The 14783-nt window shown below is 47.8% G+C and overlaps 1 protein-coding gene across 3 annotated transcripts in view; it reads left to right on the top strand.

Annotated features, from left to right (window-relative positions):
• Slc6a17 (solute carrier family 6 member 17) overlaps positions 1 to 14783 on the top strand; it is a 48262-nt gene that overhangs the window by 18751 nt on the left and 14728 nt on the right. For all 3 annotated transcript variants that reach the window (NM_001033079.2, XM_063282444.1, XM_063282445.1), the window contains 4 exons: positions 3103 to 3260; positions 4841 to 4967; positions 5633 to 5814; positions 7328 to 7438. In NM_001033079.2, coding sequence (NP_001028251.1) covers positions 3103 to 3260; positions 4841 to 4967; positions 5633 to 5814; positions 7328 to 7438 — 578 coding nt within the window. The remainder of the gene's footprint in view (positions 1 to 3102; positions 3261 to 4840; positions 4968 to 5632; positions 5815 to 7327; positions 7439 to 14783) is intronic.

Genomic DNA, 14783 nt, shown 5'->3' with positions numbered 1-14783 from the left:
GATACCATGGGGAAACACTGCCCAGAGGCCAGTCTGATCTGGGAAATCCCTGAATTGAGGTTCCCTTCTCAGATGACTATAGTCAAGCTGACAGTCAAGGATACAGAGGAAAGCTGGAGGAAGTTGCATGGTGTTCCTGAGAAGGCTGCCAGCAGGGAACTTCAGAGCTCCTGGGTCTGCTGCTCTGGGACCACCACACTCCATTGGATTGTCATGGTGGAGATATGAGTGTCTCTGTGTGTCTCTGTGCCCGCAGAGGTGCACTGGGGGGTGACGGCAAGGTAGACCGAAAAACAGTCAGCAATACAGAATCATGGACAGGCTGTAACTCTCAAAGGCTCACCCCAGTGCCTCATCTCTGCCAGCCAGCCCCCACCTCCTAAAGAGTTGTATAGCAGCATTCTTCTTAGTCTGCCTATTCGAAAGAACTCACGTCTTCTTCATGACACCCTTTATACAGATACAGGGAGTGGAGGAGCATGAAATAGCATTTTTGTAAATTAAAAATGGGCATATATCAGCAATTTCATACAGTTTCACCTAATATTTTCATTCTCTGTTCACCAGTGGTTCTCAACCTTCCTAATGCTGTGACCCTTTAATACAGTCCCTCATGTTGTGGTGACCCCACCAGCCATAAAATTATTTTTATTACTTCATAACTATAATTTTGTAACTGTTATGAATAGTAATGTAAATATGTGTGATGTCCTATGGTGTTAGGTGACCCCTGCGAAAGGGTTGTTTGACCTTGAAGAGGTCGTGACCCCCAGGTTGAGAACCACTGGTCTACCTGGCTGACAGAATAACAGCAAAGAGAGATCGAGTCATTCGTCCAAAGTTGCAAAGTAGGAGGCAGAGCCCGGATTGCGGTCTCGATGATCTAACCCCAGAGTCTGTCTCAGCTCCTTTTCAATCCTTATAACTGGGGCCGAAAGTGGACTCTTGGTGAGTCTTCTTCCTGTCACAAGAAGTAGAAGGGTTTTGCGAAAAGCAAGCACAGGGTATAGCTAGCGATCTGGGGAAGTGTGGAGAGCCAGGCTCCGCTCATGGTTGTGTTCTTCTAAACACCTTACTGCCCCGAGTGGTGCTCCCAGCTTGCGGTCCCAAGACCCCTGAAGGACTCAGCAGCATCACAAGAAATCCATTTGTCTCCAAGTCACGCTTTCCAAGGTGGGAGAGGGTGCTGCCGCATGTGCAGATGACTTCAGCAAGGGCCGACACACACATTTGTCTTTGGCTGCCACGGACTCAGCTCGCCTAAGTGTCCTGGCCTTGAGCCCTCTATCTAGACTAAGTTTCATGAGGTAATGACCATGATTGGGATAGGAGGACCCTCGGCCACAGGAGGACAGGAGGCCAGTCCACATTGTTTTTTCTTGCCATAGATCACTTTTAGAGGTTCTCCCAGTTTGTGGCAAGAGGAAACATTTATAGGAGACACCAGTGTGCTCTGACTCTTACGCTCATCTCTCTGTACATCCTGCCCCATCTAAGGGAAAATAAAAAACCAGCGAGGCTCTTTTTTTGTTGTCTTTCTGTAATAAATTGCTTCTATTGCTTCTGTTTCCATTAAAGACCAGAAGGCTGAGTAAAAGACAGACAGCCATAGACAGACTGGTCTATGCCTATGGTTCTTTAGTCCTTCTCCTGTTTCTCTGCTTCCTTCTACCTAAGAGCACTTGATAGGACAGCTTGTGAATGACAGGGTGGATGAGTGTGTGCGTGTGCATGTGTGTGTCTGTGTCTGTGTCTGTGCGTATGCACGTGTGCTCAAGCACGCACTAAGTTACATGCTGCTCTGTGAGTCTCAGTGGGAACTTCTGGAATGCTCTCCCCATGAGTTCCTTCAGCAGACATGTGCTCAGGTGTGGCCATTCCAGGATGTGTGTATGCATGCGCCTGCTGACATTACCCAAGTGACTCTGAGGAACACACCTTCCACAAAGTCTCCCAGGATGGTGTCTGTGCTTTTTGTTCCTCCCGCATTCCCCAAAGCCAGAGTCTGGCCCAGAGGAGACCCATGGTAAACAGCTTCTGTTGCTAACTGATGGATTTTGTGTCCAGGAGATGCCTGACCCCCAGTGTTTAAATAAGCAGATGGGGTGTGTGCCAAAGAAGGTTGAGTTACGGGGGACAGAACAGAGTAGCTGGGGTCTTTAGGAGACTTGAAAGACTTCCTCACTTGAAAGGCTTTCCCTGGAGGTGCTAGGAATCCAGGAGACAGGGACCAGCAAGACAGTTTGACAGGCAGGACCTGACTGATAGTGTTGCTAACAGGGCTATGTTCTTGGCACAACTCTTGGTGGGGTGCACTCGACCATGTCCATCCGTGGCTTTAATTCTCCTGCTAAATGCCCTGTCACTTGAAATTGAGATCGCATCTGCAGCTAGGTTTAAGACAGCAAGATTAATTTGTTATCTGTAATCTTTAGCAAGATCATTCTATCCTTTATGGTTCCCTTATCACGCTTTCCTGAACAGCTAATTTCTCTTCCATTCCTCCCAATTAGCTGTGGATTAATGATGAGGCTGATCAGACCCTTTCCCTGGAGAGTTTCCAAGCTCGGCTTCTCTAGAGTTCCTCAGTCTGCTGTGTCAGCACCTGCCTCAGATGCTGGACCACGGAGAGGGGTGGGATAGGAATGAGCCCTTGGGAATGAGTGAGCAGGATTCATCCTGACGTCTGGGCGGGTTGTAGACAGGTAGCCACAGAATACTACGTGAGGTCAGTGTCTGAGACTTGGCATGCGGCTCTCTGAGAGGCGGTGAGCACTTCTGGACCCAGCCCTGTAAATGGAAGGCTCTGGCATCCATATGCCCCCTTTATTCACATCTCAAGTCACAGAATCAAGGAGAAGAAAGTCTGGATGTGCCGGTGTTGGAGAGATCACAGCCGTCAGCCATACTATTCACAGCGAAGTTCCAGATGGCCTAAGAGACGTGGCTGAGACTGTAGTAAATGGCTCCCACGTCCCTTCCCTTACCCTCTTGTCACTGCACACACGGCAGTTGAGACTGTAGGACACTATGGCTACCCCTTCCCTCACACAGGCCCTCTGATCCAGACCTATTCTAACAGCCTTTTTCTTTTCTTGGCAGGTGCCTACCTGGTGCCCTACCTGGTGCTGCTGATCATTATTGGCATCCCCCTCTTCTTTCTGGAGCTGGCTGTGGGCCAGAGGATCCGCCGTGGCAGCATTGGGGTCTGGCACTATGTGTGCCCCCGCCTGGGGGGCATTGGCTTTTCCAGCTGTATTGTGAGTCCGGTGCTGGGGCGTGACACTGTGAGGGAGGCAGAGGGGTCACTGGTGGATACTATAGAGGACATTATCGGGTTACTAGCCCACAGTCCTGGGCCAAGAGAAGCAGAGCAAGAGAGACCATCAGCAGAATTACTTACAGCTGGTGTCTCAGAGCCATAGTCACCATAGTTCCTAAACTGAAAGTTGACGACACTGCCAGAAACCAATGTGACATTCACAACTGATGCAAAAGAGGGAAAATGTGACATGTTCACAAGAATATCTCAGTCCCTATTATCTGGAGACAGATGGGCTATCCCAGGTCCTCACCGCTCTTCACCAGCCTTCAGCTTCTTTTGAACTCCATTACCTTTCCTTGAGGAGAATGTCTCAAATGTATGTGGCTTAGGATCCCTTGCTAGTGTGTCTTGTAAATGGACAGTTGAGATACTGAGACTGGAGCTTTATGATCCACATCAGGAGGCATGAGTTTTTGGGAGACCTCGTGGGCCTTGGATGGGGACTTTTAGGCTCATCTTTGTGGCTGTAGTTGAACTCTGGCTGAGAGCTCTATATTCTTAAGGAAATTGAGCATCCCTTAAAGGCCAAGTCCCCAGGTGCCCACTTTCACACTTGAGATAAAAACTGGAACCCACATCTGGAAGGGACTGAGTATCTTATCAAACCTGATGGGAGGTTTGTCCTAAGACCTGTGGTGAAACCAGGCATGACCTGTGTGTTCAGCCACAGTGTAAGTGCGAGGCTGGCCATGAACGCACGCCATGAATGTAAGAGGAGGGGAATACTCTACTTAGACTGAAAACACCGCTGCTAAGGAAACAGATACCTCTGTGTTTATTCCAGTGCAACTCTCCCTCTTTTTCTCTCTTTGTGTGAATGTGTGTTTCTTCACACTGATGCTCACGTGAGAGGGAAGACACCGGGAACCCTCTGCACGCACACTAACCAGCAAACTCAATTGTCTGTGTTAGCCAAGGCTTTGGAAGGGACCGCTGAGCCTCAGGAGTAGATACAGCCAAGCCCTGCCTGTAACACATGGATAGACCCTCGTATTTTAATAGAATTCTGCCAAGTTTAATTACCATGTCTCTAGAGGCAGGTTGCTCAAAGTTTCAAAGAAAGGGTAGCACCCAAAAGAAGGGAAGACGTAGGAAAACAGTAATCCACACAGTCTCAAGATACATCACTGTCTGTCTGGGCTATGGGGACCAGTGCTGTGGATGCCTTCATGGTCCTGGAGGGCATCTCTAATTAAAATCCCAAGTCATCAGGAAATGATGGAGGAAGGGCTTCAGTATCTTACAGGAATTTAAAACTGGAAAGGATTAGCATTTTAAGAGTTTATTGCTTAAAGGAGCAAATTTTAATATCCCAGGAATTCCTTTGTGGCCTGCCTGAGTACCAGATGAATCCGACGAGTGCAGGAGGACTAGCAGCAGGCCCTTCCTGCTCCACCTCACCCCCTTCTTCTCCATCATGGCTGGTTTTGAGCTGCTAGGCCTTGGATGGTGTGCGGGGAGGTACAGCTTTACCTATAGCCCCTATGATGCTCTTACCTTGGCCCTCACCCTCAGGTCTGCCTCTTCGTTGGGCTGTACTACAACGTGATCATTGGATGGAGCGTCTTCTACTTCTTCAAGTCTTTCCAGTACCCACTGCCCTGGAGTGAATGTCCTGTCATCAGGAATGGGACTGTGGCAGGCAAGTGTGGGATCCCCACGGAACCCCAGCTATGGTCTCTAGCCAGCCCTGTCCCAGGAAAGAGTCTAAACTGGTTAGTGCTCAGATTTGGGATTTCCTTGTTTCCTTGAGTCATCTTGGAGATTTCCTGATCCTCATCTTTTTCCTTCTCCTGAAGGAATGATCAACTGATCTCCTTCTGGCCTGGCTCACGGAGGTCTCAGGGATTGAATCTTGTCTGGTTATTATGCAGTACTGTGGTACCCTATTAGCATGTCTGAGAATGATTTTAGTTTGTGTGCAGCAGACCGTCCCACACCACAGATGGAAAAACAGATCCCGAAGCCACTTTTCCCATGCTCAGACTGTCCATTTAACCAGTGATCTGAATCCTGGGTTTCCAGCCTCTGTCTCCAGGCCTCCCCCCAAGAACCTTTAGACAGATTTAGCTCTTCATTTTGTGAATTAGTGAGTAGACGATGGTCTGGGTGGGAATTCAGCCATTTGACTGTGGCTTAAAGCCTGTTAGGTCCCATCAGAGACTCGGGATTCCCGAGGATCTGCCAGACCACGGCAGAGCCCACTCTCAGCTACCCACTCACCCACTGCTACCTGGGCAGGGTCCCACACAGGATGCGACCTTTAGGGCTGGAAGCTGAAGCTCTGTGACCTTATTGTGGTTTCAGTGGTGGAGCCTGAGTGCGAGAAGAGCTCAGCTACTACCTACTTCTGGTATCGAGAGGCCTTGGACATCTCCAACTCCATCTCAGAGAGTGGGGGCCTCAACTGGAAGATGACAGTCTGCCTCCTTGTGGCCTGGAGCATCGTGGGCATGGCTGTAGTCAAGGGCATCCAGTCCTCTGGAAAGGTGAGCTGGGATAGGGCAGCAGGGACTCAGCAGGAGCTTGAAGCCCAAGCCACCAAGGAAGAATACTTCAGTGATAGCTTCATGGGAGGGGTACGAGCATTACCACTGCAGACAGTCCAGGGACGAGCTCGCTAGAGAGTCATTACTGGAACACTTACCCACCTTGGTGCTCATAGTTCAGATCTGTGCTGCAAATACCAAGGAGAAGGGAAGATAGAGGTGTTGACCTTGGGTGCAATCTGTCTAGATGCTGCTTCCTCAGTTTCCTAAACAAAGGTCCTTGCATCGGGTACTCCAAGCAGTTTTTGATGAAACTCTGCCCCTTACACTGTCTACAGGCTGTTAGAGCGGCTGAGAACTTTGAGGCTCCCCCAAGCAGTCCAGTCTCTGAAGATGCGTGCATAACAGCCAAGCCCCAGCCACCTTTCCCAACAGTTCCAACCTGGATTAATTGTGATTTAGTAGAATTGGTCTTCAAGTGATGGCAAAGTTGACAGACATCTGATAGGCCCCCACTCATTTTTACCGACAAGGAAACTAAAGTCTATACAGGGGAACGTGCCTCATGTAATGTCATACAGCTAGTCTGTCTGGGCTGGAGCCCTGTCTGTCTGTCTGTCTGTCTGGGCTCTCTGATTCTTTACCAGACTCAATGAGTACCCAAACTAAGTTGTGGGAAGCTGGTATCACTTCAGCCACCAATCTCCTCCCTCTCTGGAGGTTACAATGGCAGCTGAGACTTCAAGGCCTTTGTCAGAACTGTCACATCCTTGCTTCGTTCTCACCACTTATGAGTTAAGGATATTGCAGCCCTTTAAAGGCGAGGAGACAAAGGCATACGAAGGTTAAGCAGAGAGCCTAGGGCCTCAGGATTGCAGGATCAGTGCTCAGGCCTCAGCTCAGAACGTTTCTTTCTGCTGCCCTGTCCTTAATGTCCCCACGATCTGTTTTACTGCATCTGAGGGTCCATGAGCCAACTCTGTGTGTGTGGCTCTGTACCAGGCACACAGGGCTGTAGAAAGGTGCATGACACAGATCAGCCAGCAACTAGCGCATGGCTCAGGGTCGGGATCCCTAGGGGCTGGGCCTCTGGTGGGCTCTGCTGGGCAACAGTGTCAAGACCTCCTAGATGTCTTTTGCTACAGGACCTCTGAAGACAGGGGGGATCCCGAAACTGTCCACTGGGGACACCAGACTGGGAAATGAGAAGGGAGAGCACAGGAGTTTTTCACCCCATAACAGCCCTCAGGCGTGGAGCCTAACAGTTCATTCCTGTCCGCCCTTGAAAGGCAGAGCAGCCTCAGGCACAGCCATGCTGACTCCAGCTTGTTCTGCTCCTGCCTGGGCCCAGGGCCAGATGGATGGTGGGTTTGGCTCGGTGCCTGGGGGCTCCAGGCTCCAAGTTCTGCTGCCTAGTATCAGAGGAGGATCATGGACCCCAGCTGTGAGCAGGGAAGTGGAGTGCCTGCTGTAGGAGGGGCTGGCGTGACAGGGGCCTTTGTCTTCCCTGCAGGTAATGTATTTCAGCTCCCTCTTCCCCTATGTGGTGTTGGCCTGCTTCCTGGTCCGGGGACTGCTGCTTCGAGGGGCAGTTGATGGCATCCTGCACATGTTCACTCCTAAGGTAAGGGTTTGCGGCTCCCACATGTGGGGGAACCCCATCAGATCCACGGGGCCTGGTCAGCTTCATGCAATTTCACATCCAAATCCTACTGTGTATCAAGTCTTTTGCCAGCCCCCATGGTGGGGCACAAGGAAAAGGCCATGGGCTCGTCCTCATGCTGTGAGGAAAGAGATATTATAGCAATTTGGGTAAAGGCTTGCAGAGCAGGATGGGCTTTGACAAGTACCAGTATGATTTATTAATTAGAGGAAAACACATGAGCCAGGATGTGGGAAAGCACCAGGCATGCCTGCAGCACTGATACAGACAGATTCCATTGAAATGTGAAGGATGGGCTTCATTCATTTATTCATTCATTCATTCATTCATTCATTCATTCACTTATTCACTCATTCATTCGAGGGATAGCTTTATTTCTTTTCTTTTTTTTTTTTTTTTTTTGGTTCTTTTTTTTTCGGAGCTGGGGACCGAACCCAGGGCCTTGCGCTTCCTAGGCAAGCGCTCTACCACTGAGCTAAATCCCCAACCCCGGGATAGCTTTATTTCATGGATCTGTGACAATGAGTCAAGAAGATGAACTCCCCTTAGGAATTCCAGTTTGTACCCAAACCGGGGGAGCAGGGAGCCCACTCAGGCTCCCTCTCAATCCTACCAATGACCTGCGAAGGGAACGCATAGAAACTTTGTTTATAGAGGCTGCAGATGAGAAACAGGTGTCCTGAGGATGTATGCCCAGCCTTCAGGAAGGTGGTCTGTCCCCACCTCATGGTCGTTTAGACCACTGGGCACAGATATGGGGGTCATGCCACTGGGGAATAATAATTTTAAATTGTCATAACATAATTAGTGCCTTCAGCTGGCGAGACCAAGAGTTTCATCTCCAAATCCCCTTGATAAGTAGCAGCCAAAGGGGCCTGCTAAGACTCTAGCCCATGCGCTCCAGGTCAGACTGGGCCAGACCAGCTGGAAACCTCAAGGCTCCATATGTAAACAAATGCACATGCACATGCCCTTACACAGGGAGTTCACACTGGGTGACACAGAAGACCTCAATCCTGCCCTGCTACTGTGAGTAGGCTCTGGTGTGTGGAGGATGGCCATGGTTAGGGCCTACACTATACATAACTGCACAAACTGGCCCTAGGCCTCCTTTAACCAAACAATCGAGATTTCTACAGACATACCTACAAGCATGAAGTGCGTCTCTTAAAGCAAACAATAGGACTGTAAGCACATGACATCTAATGGAAAGCCCGTGTTTCCTCTAGAATAAGTAGTTATGAGAAGAAGGCCATTGGCTTCTGTGAGTTACTTCAGCAATCATCCTAGAGTCACAATCCATCTCACGCGTCTACTTGAGTCTTTGAGTTATACTTCACTGAGCTACATGAAGATGTTATAAGCTCTGGTTATGTATATGAACGTGTCACAAATGTCTCCAGATAGGCTGCTCACAGAGTTAGGAGTCACTGGTATGAAGACCCAAAAGGTGATGGCACAGAAACACTGAACTTGGCCACCAGACCTGGTACACACAGCACTTCCATTCACCTCATTGGATTCAGACACCATTATATTACCTCTTTAATTGTGAAGTACTTCAAGCTTATAAGTATACATATCTAGTAATATAATAGACATTTTAAAAAGAAATAAAAAATCACAGATGCCAAAAAAGCAATGTTCTCTGATGTGACATTACTTTCCTTTCTCAAAGGTAGCTGCTGGCAGTCTGTTTTTGCTGCTGTAACAAAATAGGCTATAAGCAAAAGAAATTTATTGCTCACAGTTTTAGAACTGGGAAGGTCAACTCGAAGGCACCAGAAGATTTCATGGTGAAAGGGCAGAGGGACACAATCTATCATTGAGAAAAAGTCAGCAGGAACTCAGGCAGAAGCTGAGGAATGTTGCTTACTGACTCGCTCTCAGATTCATTCTCGGGTGGCTTTCTTGTGTCTACTATCTTATTCCTAATAGCTTGAGTCCCTATTATAAAGTCACTAATCCCACTCACAAGAGTGGATTCCTCAATTTAGTCATTTCCAAGGAATCACTCCTGAATATTAGGGCCCAAGTGCGAATTGGGGGTTACAGAAACTGTTACTCTGAATTTGGGATTTACCCTGCAAATGCATCCTTTGAGATGTTATACATAGACTTATTTCCACAAACAGTGCATAGCATTTCTATGTACTCTTAAAGTTCACATATATCTTCACAGGTATCCTTCTATGACCTGCTTTGATTTTTCATGACACTTCTTTTGGTTTTACATATACTGGTATGTAGGGCTCTAGCACATCTATTCAAGTACGGTATAATATTTCACCACAGATCTAAACTAAAATGTTCTTATTTGCTTTCTACTCGATGGCCATTTAACTTGTTTCCAGTTTTTACTTTTGCTGATAGTTTTTACGTCTGCTGGTTGGTTTCCTTGTTGTTGTGATACATAGCAAGACCAAAAACGACTTGAGAGGGAGAGGGTTGACTTCATCTTACCCTTTCAAGTCACAATCCATCAATGAGGAACAATCAGAGCAGGAACTCAAGTTATGTCAAGTTGATAATCAAAACTAACTGGCACAAGCTATAACCAACATTGTTACACCCGTCCTTGTTCAAGTTTCTCTAGGGTATCTACAGTAACTGTTGGAATTGCTGTCTCAAAGGGTATACATATCTTCAGCCAAAATGCTTCCCAAGTGGTTGTAGCCACGAACACTCACGGTATATCAACACTCAATCTCAGTCAAGATTCTTTTTTTGCCCATCAAATTGATGCATATAGCTCACGAACTCATTGAGCAGTGGGGGCGCCTCCTTTCTCAAACCATTTCCCGGATGTTCCAGAAGCCATCTGAATCTATCTTGGCACTTGTGGAGCCAGAATCTTCTGAGCTGAAAAATCAAACCCAGGACATCCTAGTAAAGCCAAGTCCCCTGGCATGGTGCAGCTCATGGCTCATCTGACTCGTTGGTTTCCAAGGCAAATCTTTCTGACCCATCTTGACACTTTCCACTGGGCAATCTTATGGAACAGATCCTGCCCGAGACTCTGGAGGATTGCATTGAACAGGGAGGGATGGCAAAGAAGACGAGCTCTGCTCCATTAAGGGCACTGAGGCAGCCTGTGCTACTGTTTGCCTGGAGTGAGGTTTCTATTTACAGATCTCCATTACTGTGCAGAGAACATGAACCCACATTGAGCATCAGCTACTTAGCAGTCAGTGCAGGACGAGGACCACTGTGGAGAAGTGGCTGTTTTAGATCATATGAGGTAAAACGTGGGTCTCTGGGGCCATGATATGAGGATCTCTATGTCCATTTAAAGTTCTCGGTACCATAGAATACCAGGTAACTGTCCAGAGGTGCCCAGGATGTGGGCACTGTTTCGTTAATAGAGGCTTCAATATCAGTAACATCCCAAGAGGCCATGCCATTTGTCATCCTGAAAAGAGTCCAAGGTAATTCTGACCATGGCATCTCAGACTCTCTTCAGACTGTGCTAGATGATGTGAGAGGCCCTCCCTCCTTCCCTGACTTCTCCCAACATCAGAAACTATCCGGGATATAGGACCTATGCCTTTTGTCCAGGTCTGCAAGCAGAGAGCTAGTGGATCTGACGACTGCTGTGTGCCCAGGATACTGTGATGACTCATTAGTGCCTCCGATGGGATAGTAATTGCGTTAATGGTCACTGAATTGCTGGAAATTCCCAGACAGCTTCCCCTTATCATTTTTTTCATCCAGTTGCAAACCCATGTCACCACAGGGTGCCCTGTAATTCTTATGTAATTTGTCCAACATATAATGGTGACTGGAGTCCTCTGAACACATAAACTCTCAGAGTTAGAATTACACACATTCATATTTTTTAGCCCAGCAATTTCACTTGTAGATTTTTTTTTCTGGAAATGTAATCATAGATAAGCAAAATGGCCAGCACTCAGTATTGGTTGCCACGGTTTTAGTAGCAAGAGATTGACATGCTCCAAATGCCTAGCATTTGTCTTTGCATTCATCCGACATTGGCTCACTGGATGCCAAGCACTGTTCTGAGATTCAGCCATGAATACAGCAGACGGATTTCTCAGCCCTCATAATGGCTGCTATAAGCTAGGACACTGATAAGCTACTGAGACTGACTGCTGTGGCTGAGGGGGAGAATAGAGTGGAGAACAAAGGACTTGGGGTATCTAGGAGAAGAGCTGTAATTTTATACAGAGTGGTCAAAGAAGGCCTCACGGGGAAAGAGCCTTTGAATGGCCGCTCTAAGGAGCCCCTTTCTCCTTAGCTACATGCAGATGTGGATATTACACCTTCCATTCTAGACAGAGAGACAATGAATGAAAGGAACTCGAGGCTGGTCCATCCTGAAAAATCTAGAAAGTGCTAGAATGGAAAGGAGAGAAGTAGGACTATGGTCTAACTAGGTCTATGAGTGTCTACGGGGCCATGAAGGCATTTGTTTTACTCTGTAGGAACTCTGGCCAGCGGGAGGTTCTGGGCAGAGGGATGAGATAATATGGTCACCCTAAGCCTCTTAGAAGACTGCCCTAGAGAGTCCTAGAGGAGTACAGGGGGGTTTGCTTGTGAGAGTCAGTGGGTGAGTGGCAACTGCCAGCCAAGCAGTGGTGGAGGAGTGAATTGGTTGAGTTGAAGAACCACTCAGACAGCAGACTCAGGAGGGTTTGCTGTTGCTTGGATATGACGTGTGGGAGGAGTCAAGAGGACCTCCGAGGTCTTTTGCCTGAGCAACCAGAAGGATGAGGATGGCATTTCCGGAGATGGGAAGGATGGTGGGGGAAGCAGAATTTAAGGCAAACACTCAGAGCACTGTTTTGGAGGTGGTGGTTTTAAAATGCCAGATGGGCAGGTGGAGATGCTGAGTGGAAATTCGCTCTCAAAATCTGGAAGAATCCGGTGAAGGAACATATTTGGGATTCCTGGGTACTGGAATTCAAAGCGGTGGTTTGGTTCATATCACCTGGAGGGTGATCACTGTCAGAAAGGACTCAGCTCTGGAGCCTAAGTGTTCAGAGATTGAAGGAAAGATAGCAGGTGAGGGAGGCAGAGGAGAAGGAAGAAGCACACTCCTCCAGCCCCTAGCAGAGTGGGGAGAATGGTTGAATAAAGATGGGATGCTCACATGATACAGACCAATCAGCTGGCAACAGAAGCACCGTTGGTGACCTTCACAGGAGATGTTTTGGTAGAATATGGGGGGCAAACTCTAATAGTAATAAACCAAAAGAAAAGTGAGGTAACGAGTCAGAGACAAGAAGGTGAGAGCATTTATACTGGGTAGTTTCACTATAAAAGGAAACAACCGAACAAAAACCAGAGAGAGACAAATGTAGTAAGTGGAGGGGGCCCGGGGTCAAGGATATTACAGTAGGATTTATAGAACGGTGAGAACAATTCAGCAGGATTTATATAATGGTGAGAACAATTCATCGGACACTGGGAGGCTAGAGTTCAAAAGAGCTTTGAAAAACAGCCTGCCATCTCCATATATGATGCAACCGTTCTACACTTCGACCTTAAGAAAACTTAGAATGTGACTTCACACGGAGTTTGAGCGTGAATCTTCACAGCAGCGTGGTTTATAGTAGACCTGAAGTAGAAACAGCCCAGATGCCAATCAGCTGAGGAATGGACACATACAAGGTGGGGTATGCACATAAAATGGAATGGTATCCAGCTACAGGAAGGGACGTACCAGAGCGGTGACAATGCGTAACACGCATGCACTGCAAGCCTGAGGACCCAGATGTGACCCCTACATAGAAGAGCCAGGCATGGTGGCATGTTCTGGCAACCCCCGCTCTGTGGATGGGACATGAGAAAATCCTCGGGACTTGGTGTTCAGCCGGTTTAGGCTCTATTCTAGGCCACAAGTGTTCAATGACTTAGTAAACCAGTGAGATGCCCTGTATCAAAACAAACAAAATATGGTGGAGAGCAACCGAGGAAGAGATTCAAGGCTAACCTCTGACTTCCACTCATGTACATACAGAACTATATCCCCCTCCCCTATGAACATGTATAACACACACACACACACACACACACACACACACACACACACACAAGAATTAAGTAATTCATTACATGCTGCAATATGGTAGACCCTGGAAAACATTAAACAAAGTGAAGAAGCCAAACATAAGAAACTACGTACTATGTAATCCTAAGTATATGAGATGCCAAAGCAATTGAACTCATGGAGATAGTATTTTAGCAGTCACTTAGGGGTGGACTTGAGGGGAGAGATGAGGAACAATTGTTAATAGAAACGTGCTTCTCTAAAGGAGAAGGGGAGAGGCTCTAAATTAATAGTGGTACAGACTGCATGACTTTGGTGTGCTAAAAATCGTTGAACTGTGCACTTTAAAAAGATCCAGATGGCATCAGGGAGAGGCCCAGTGTCCTTGGGGGAAGAGCTGGTGTTAGTTGGATTCAGAGTTTCCACACCAACAGGAGAGAGCAGCCCCAGGCAGCATGCTGTCACGGAGATGCTGTGGGAAGGGAGGGGTTCTAATGGTGGGAGCCTTCTTCTGATAGAGTCATCTTTCTCAGCAAGGTAGGAAACCAAGTGGTTAGCTGAGGAATGAAGAAGGGGCCCCGGAGAGCCAAGGGGATGTGAGTGTGAAGTCACTGTCCATTTGGGAACAGTGGCCAAGCATGGCCCTAAAAGGCATCTGGTAAATAGGGCTCAGAAGTGGGCAGGACTTTGGTAGCATGGACCACCCCCAGCTCTCAGCACTCTGATGATGCAGCCTTTTGCACAGGAGTATTCTGAAAGCTCGTAGCCTCCCACACCAGTGAGGTGCGTGAACAATTGTGTTACACTCCTCGCACACATCAACCTGTTTAACCCTGTAAGGCCCCTCAGGGTAAGTGTTCTTACTATTGCTGTTCCCCAAAGAGGTGAACTAACTGAGGCTGTGAGGAGACAGGGCACTCCGGGACTCTGTGGGATCCCAGGATCCACACTGAGGAGGTATGGTGACGAAGAACAGGATGGTGTGCTCCCAGAGTAGGAAAAGTTTCATGAGGTGTGGGAGAAATACACGCACACATGTGTCTGTATATGTTGTAACATGAGATGTATACTGCATGTGCTGCTGTCTGTATGAATGTCACTGGAAGAATGCTCCGGAAGCCAATATCATGGTTACATGTGTCTGAGGAAGGAAACTGGACTTCTGGGATTGAGGGGTAAAGAAAAAGAGCCTAAAGGACCAAGGGTGTATGTTAACTCCCGGAGAAAAGCAGAGAAATCCCTGCAAGTCCCGAGAATTCAAGAAAAGAGTCTGGTTGTGAGACTTCTTGACTC

This window comes from Rattus norvegicus, chromosome 2, assembly GCF_036323735.1.
Source record: "Rattus norvegicus strain BN/NHsdMcwi chromosome 2, GRCr8, whole genome shotgun sequence".
Taxonomy (NCBI): Eukaryota; Metazoa; Chordata; class Mammalia; order Rodentia; family Muridae; genus Rattus; species Rattus norvegicus.
Note: the sequence above shows the minus strand (reverse complement) of the source record. Positions and strands in the feature narration are given on the sequence as shown.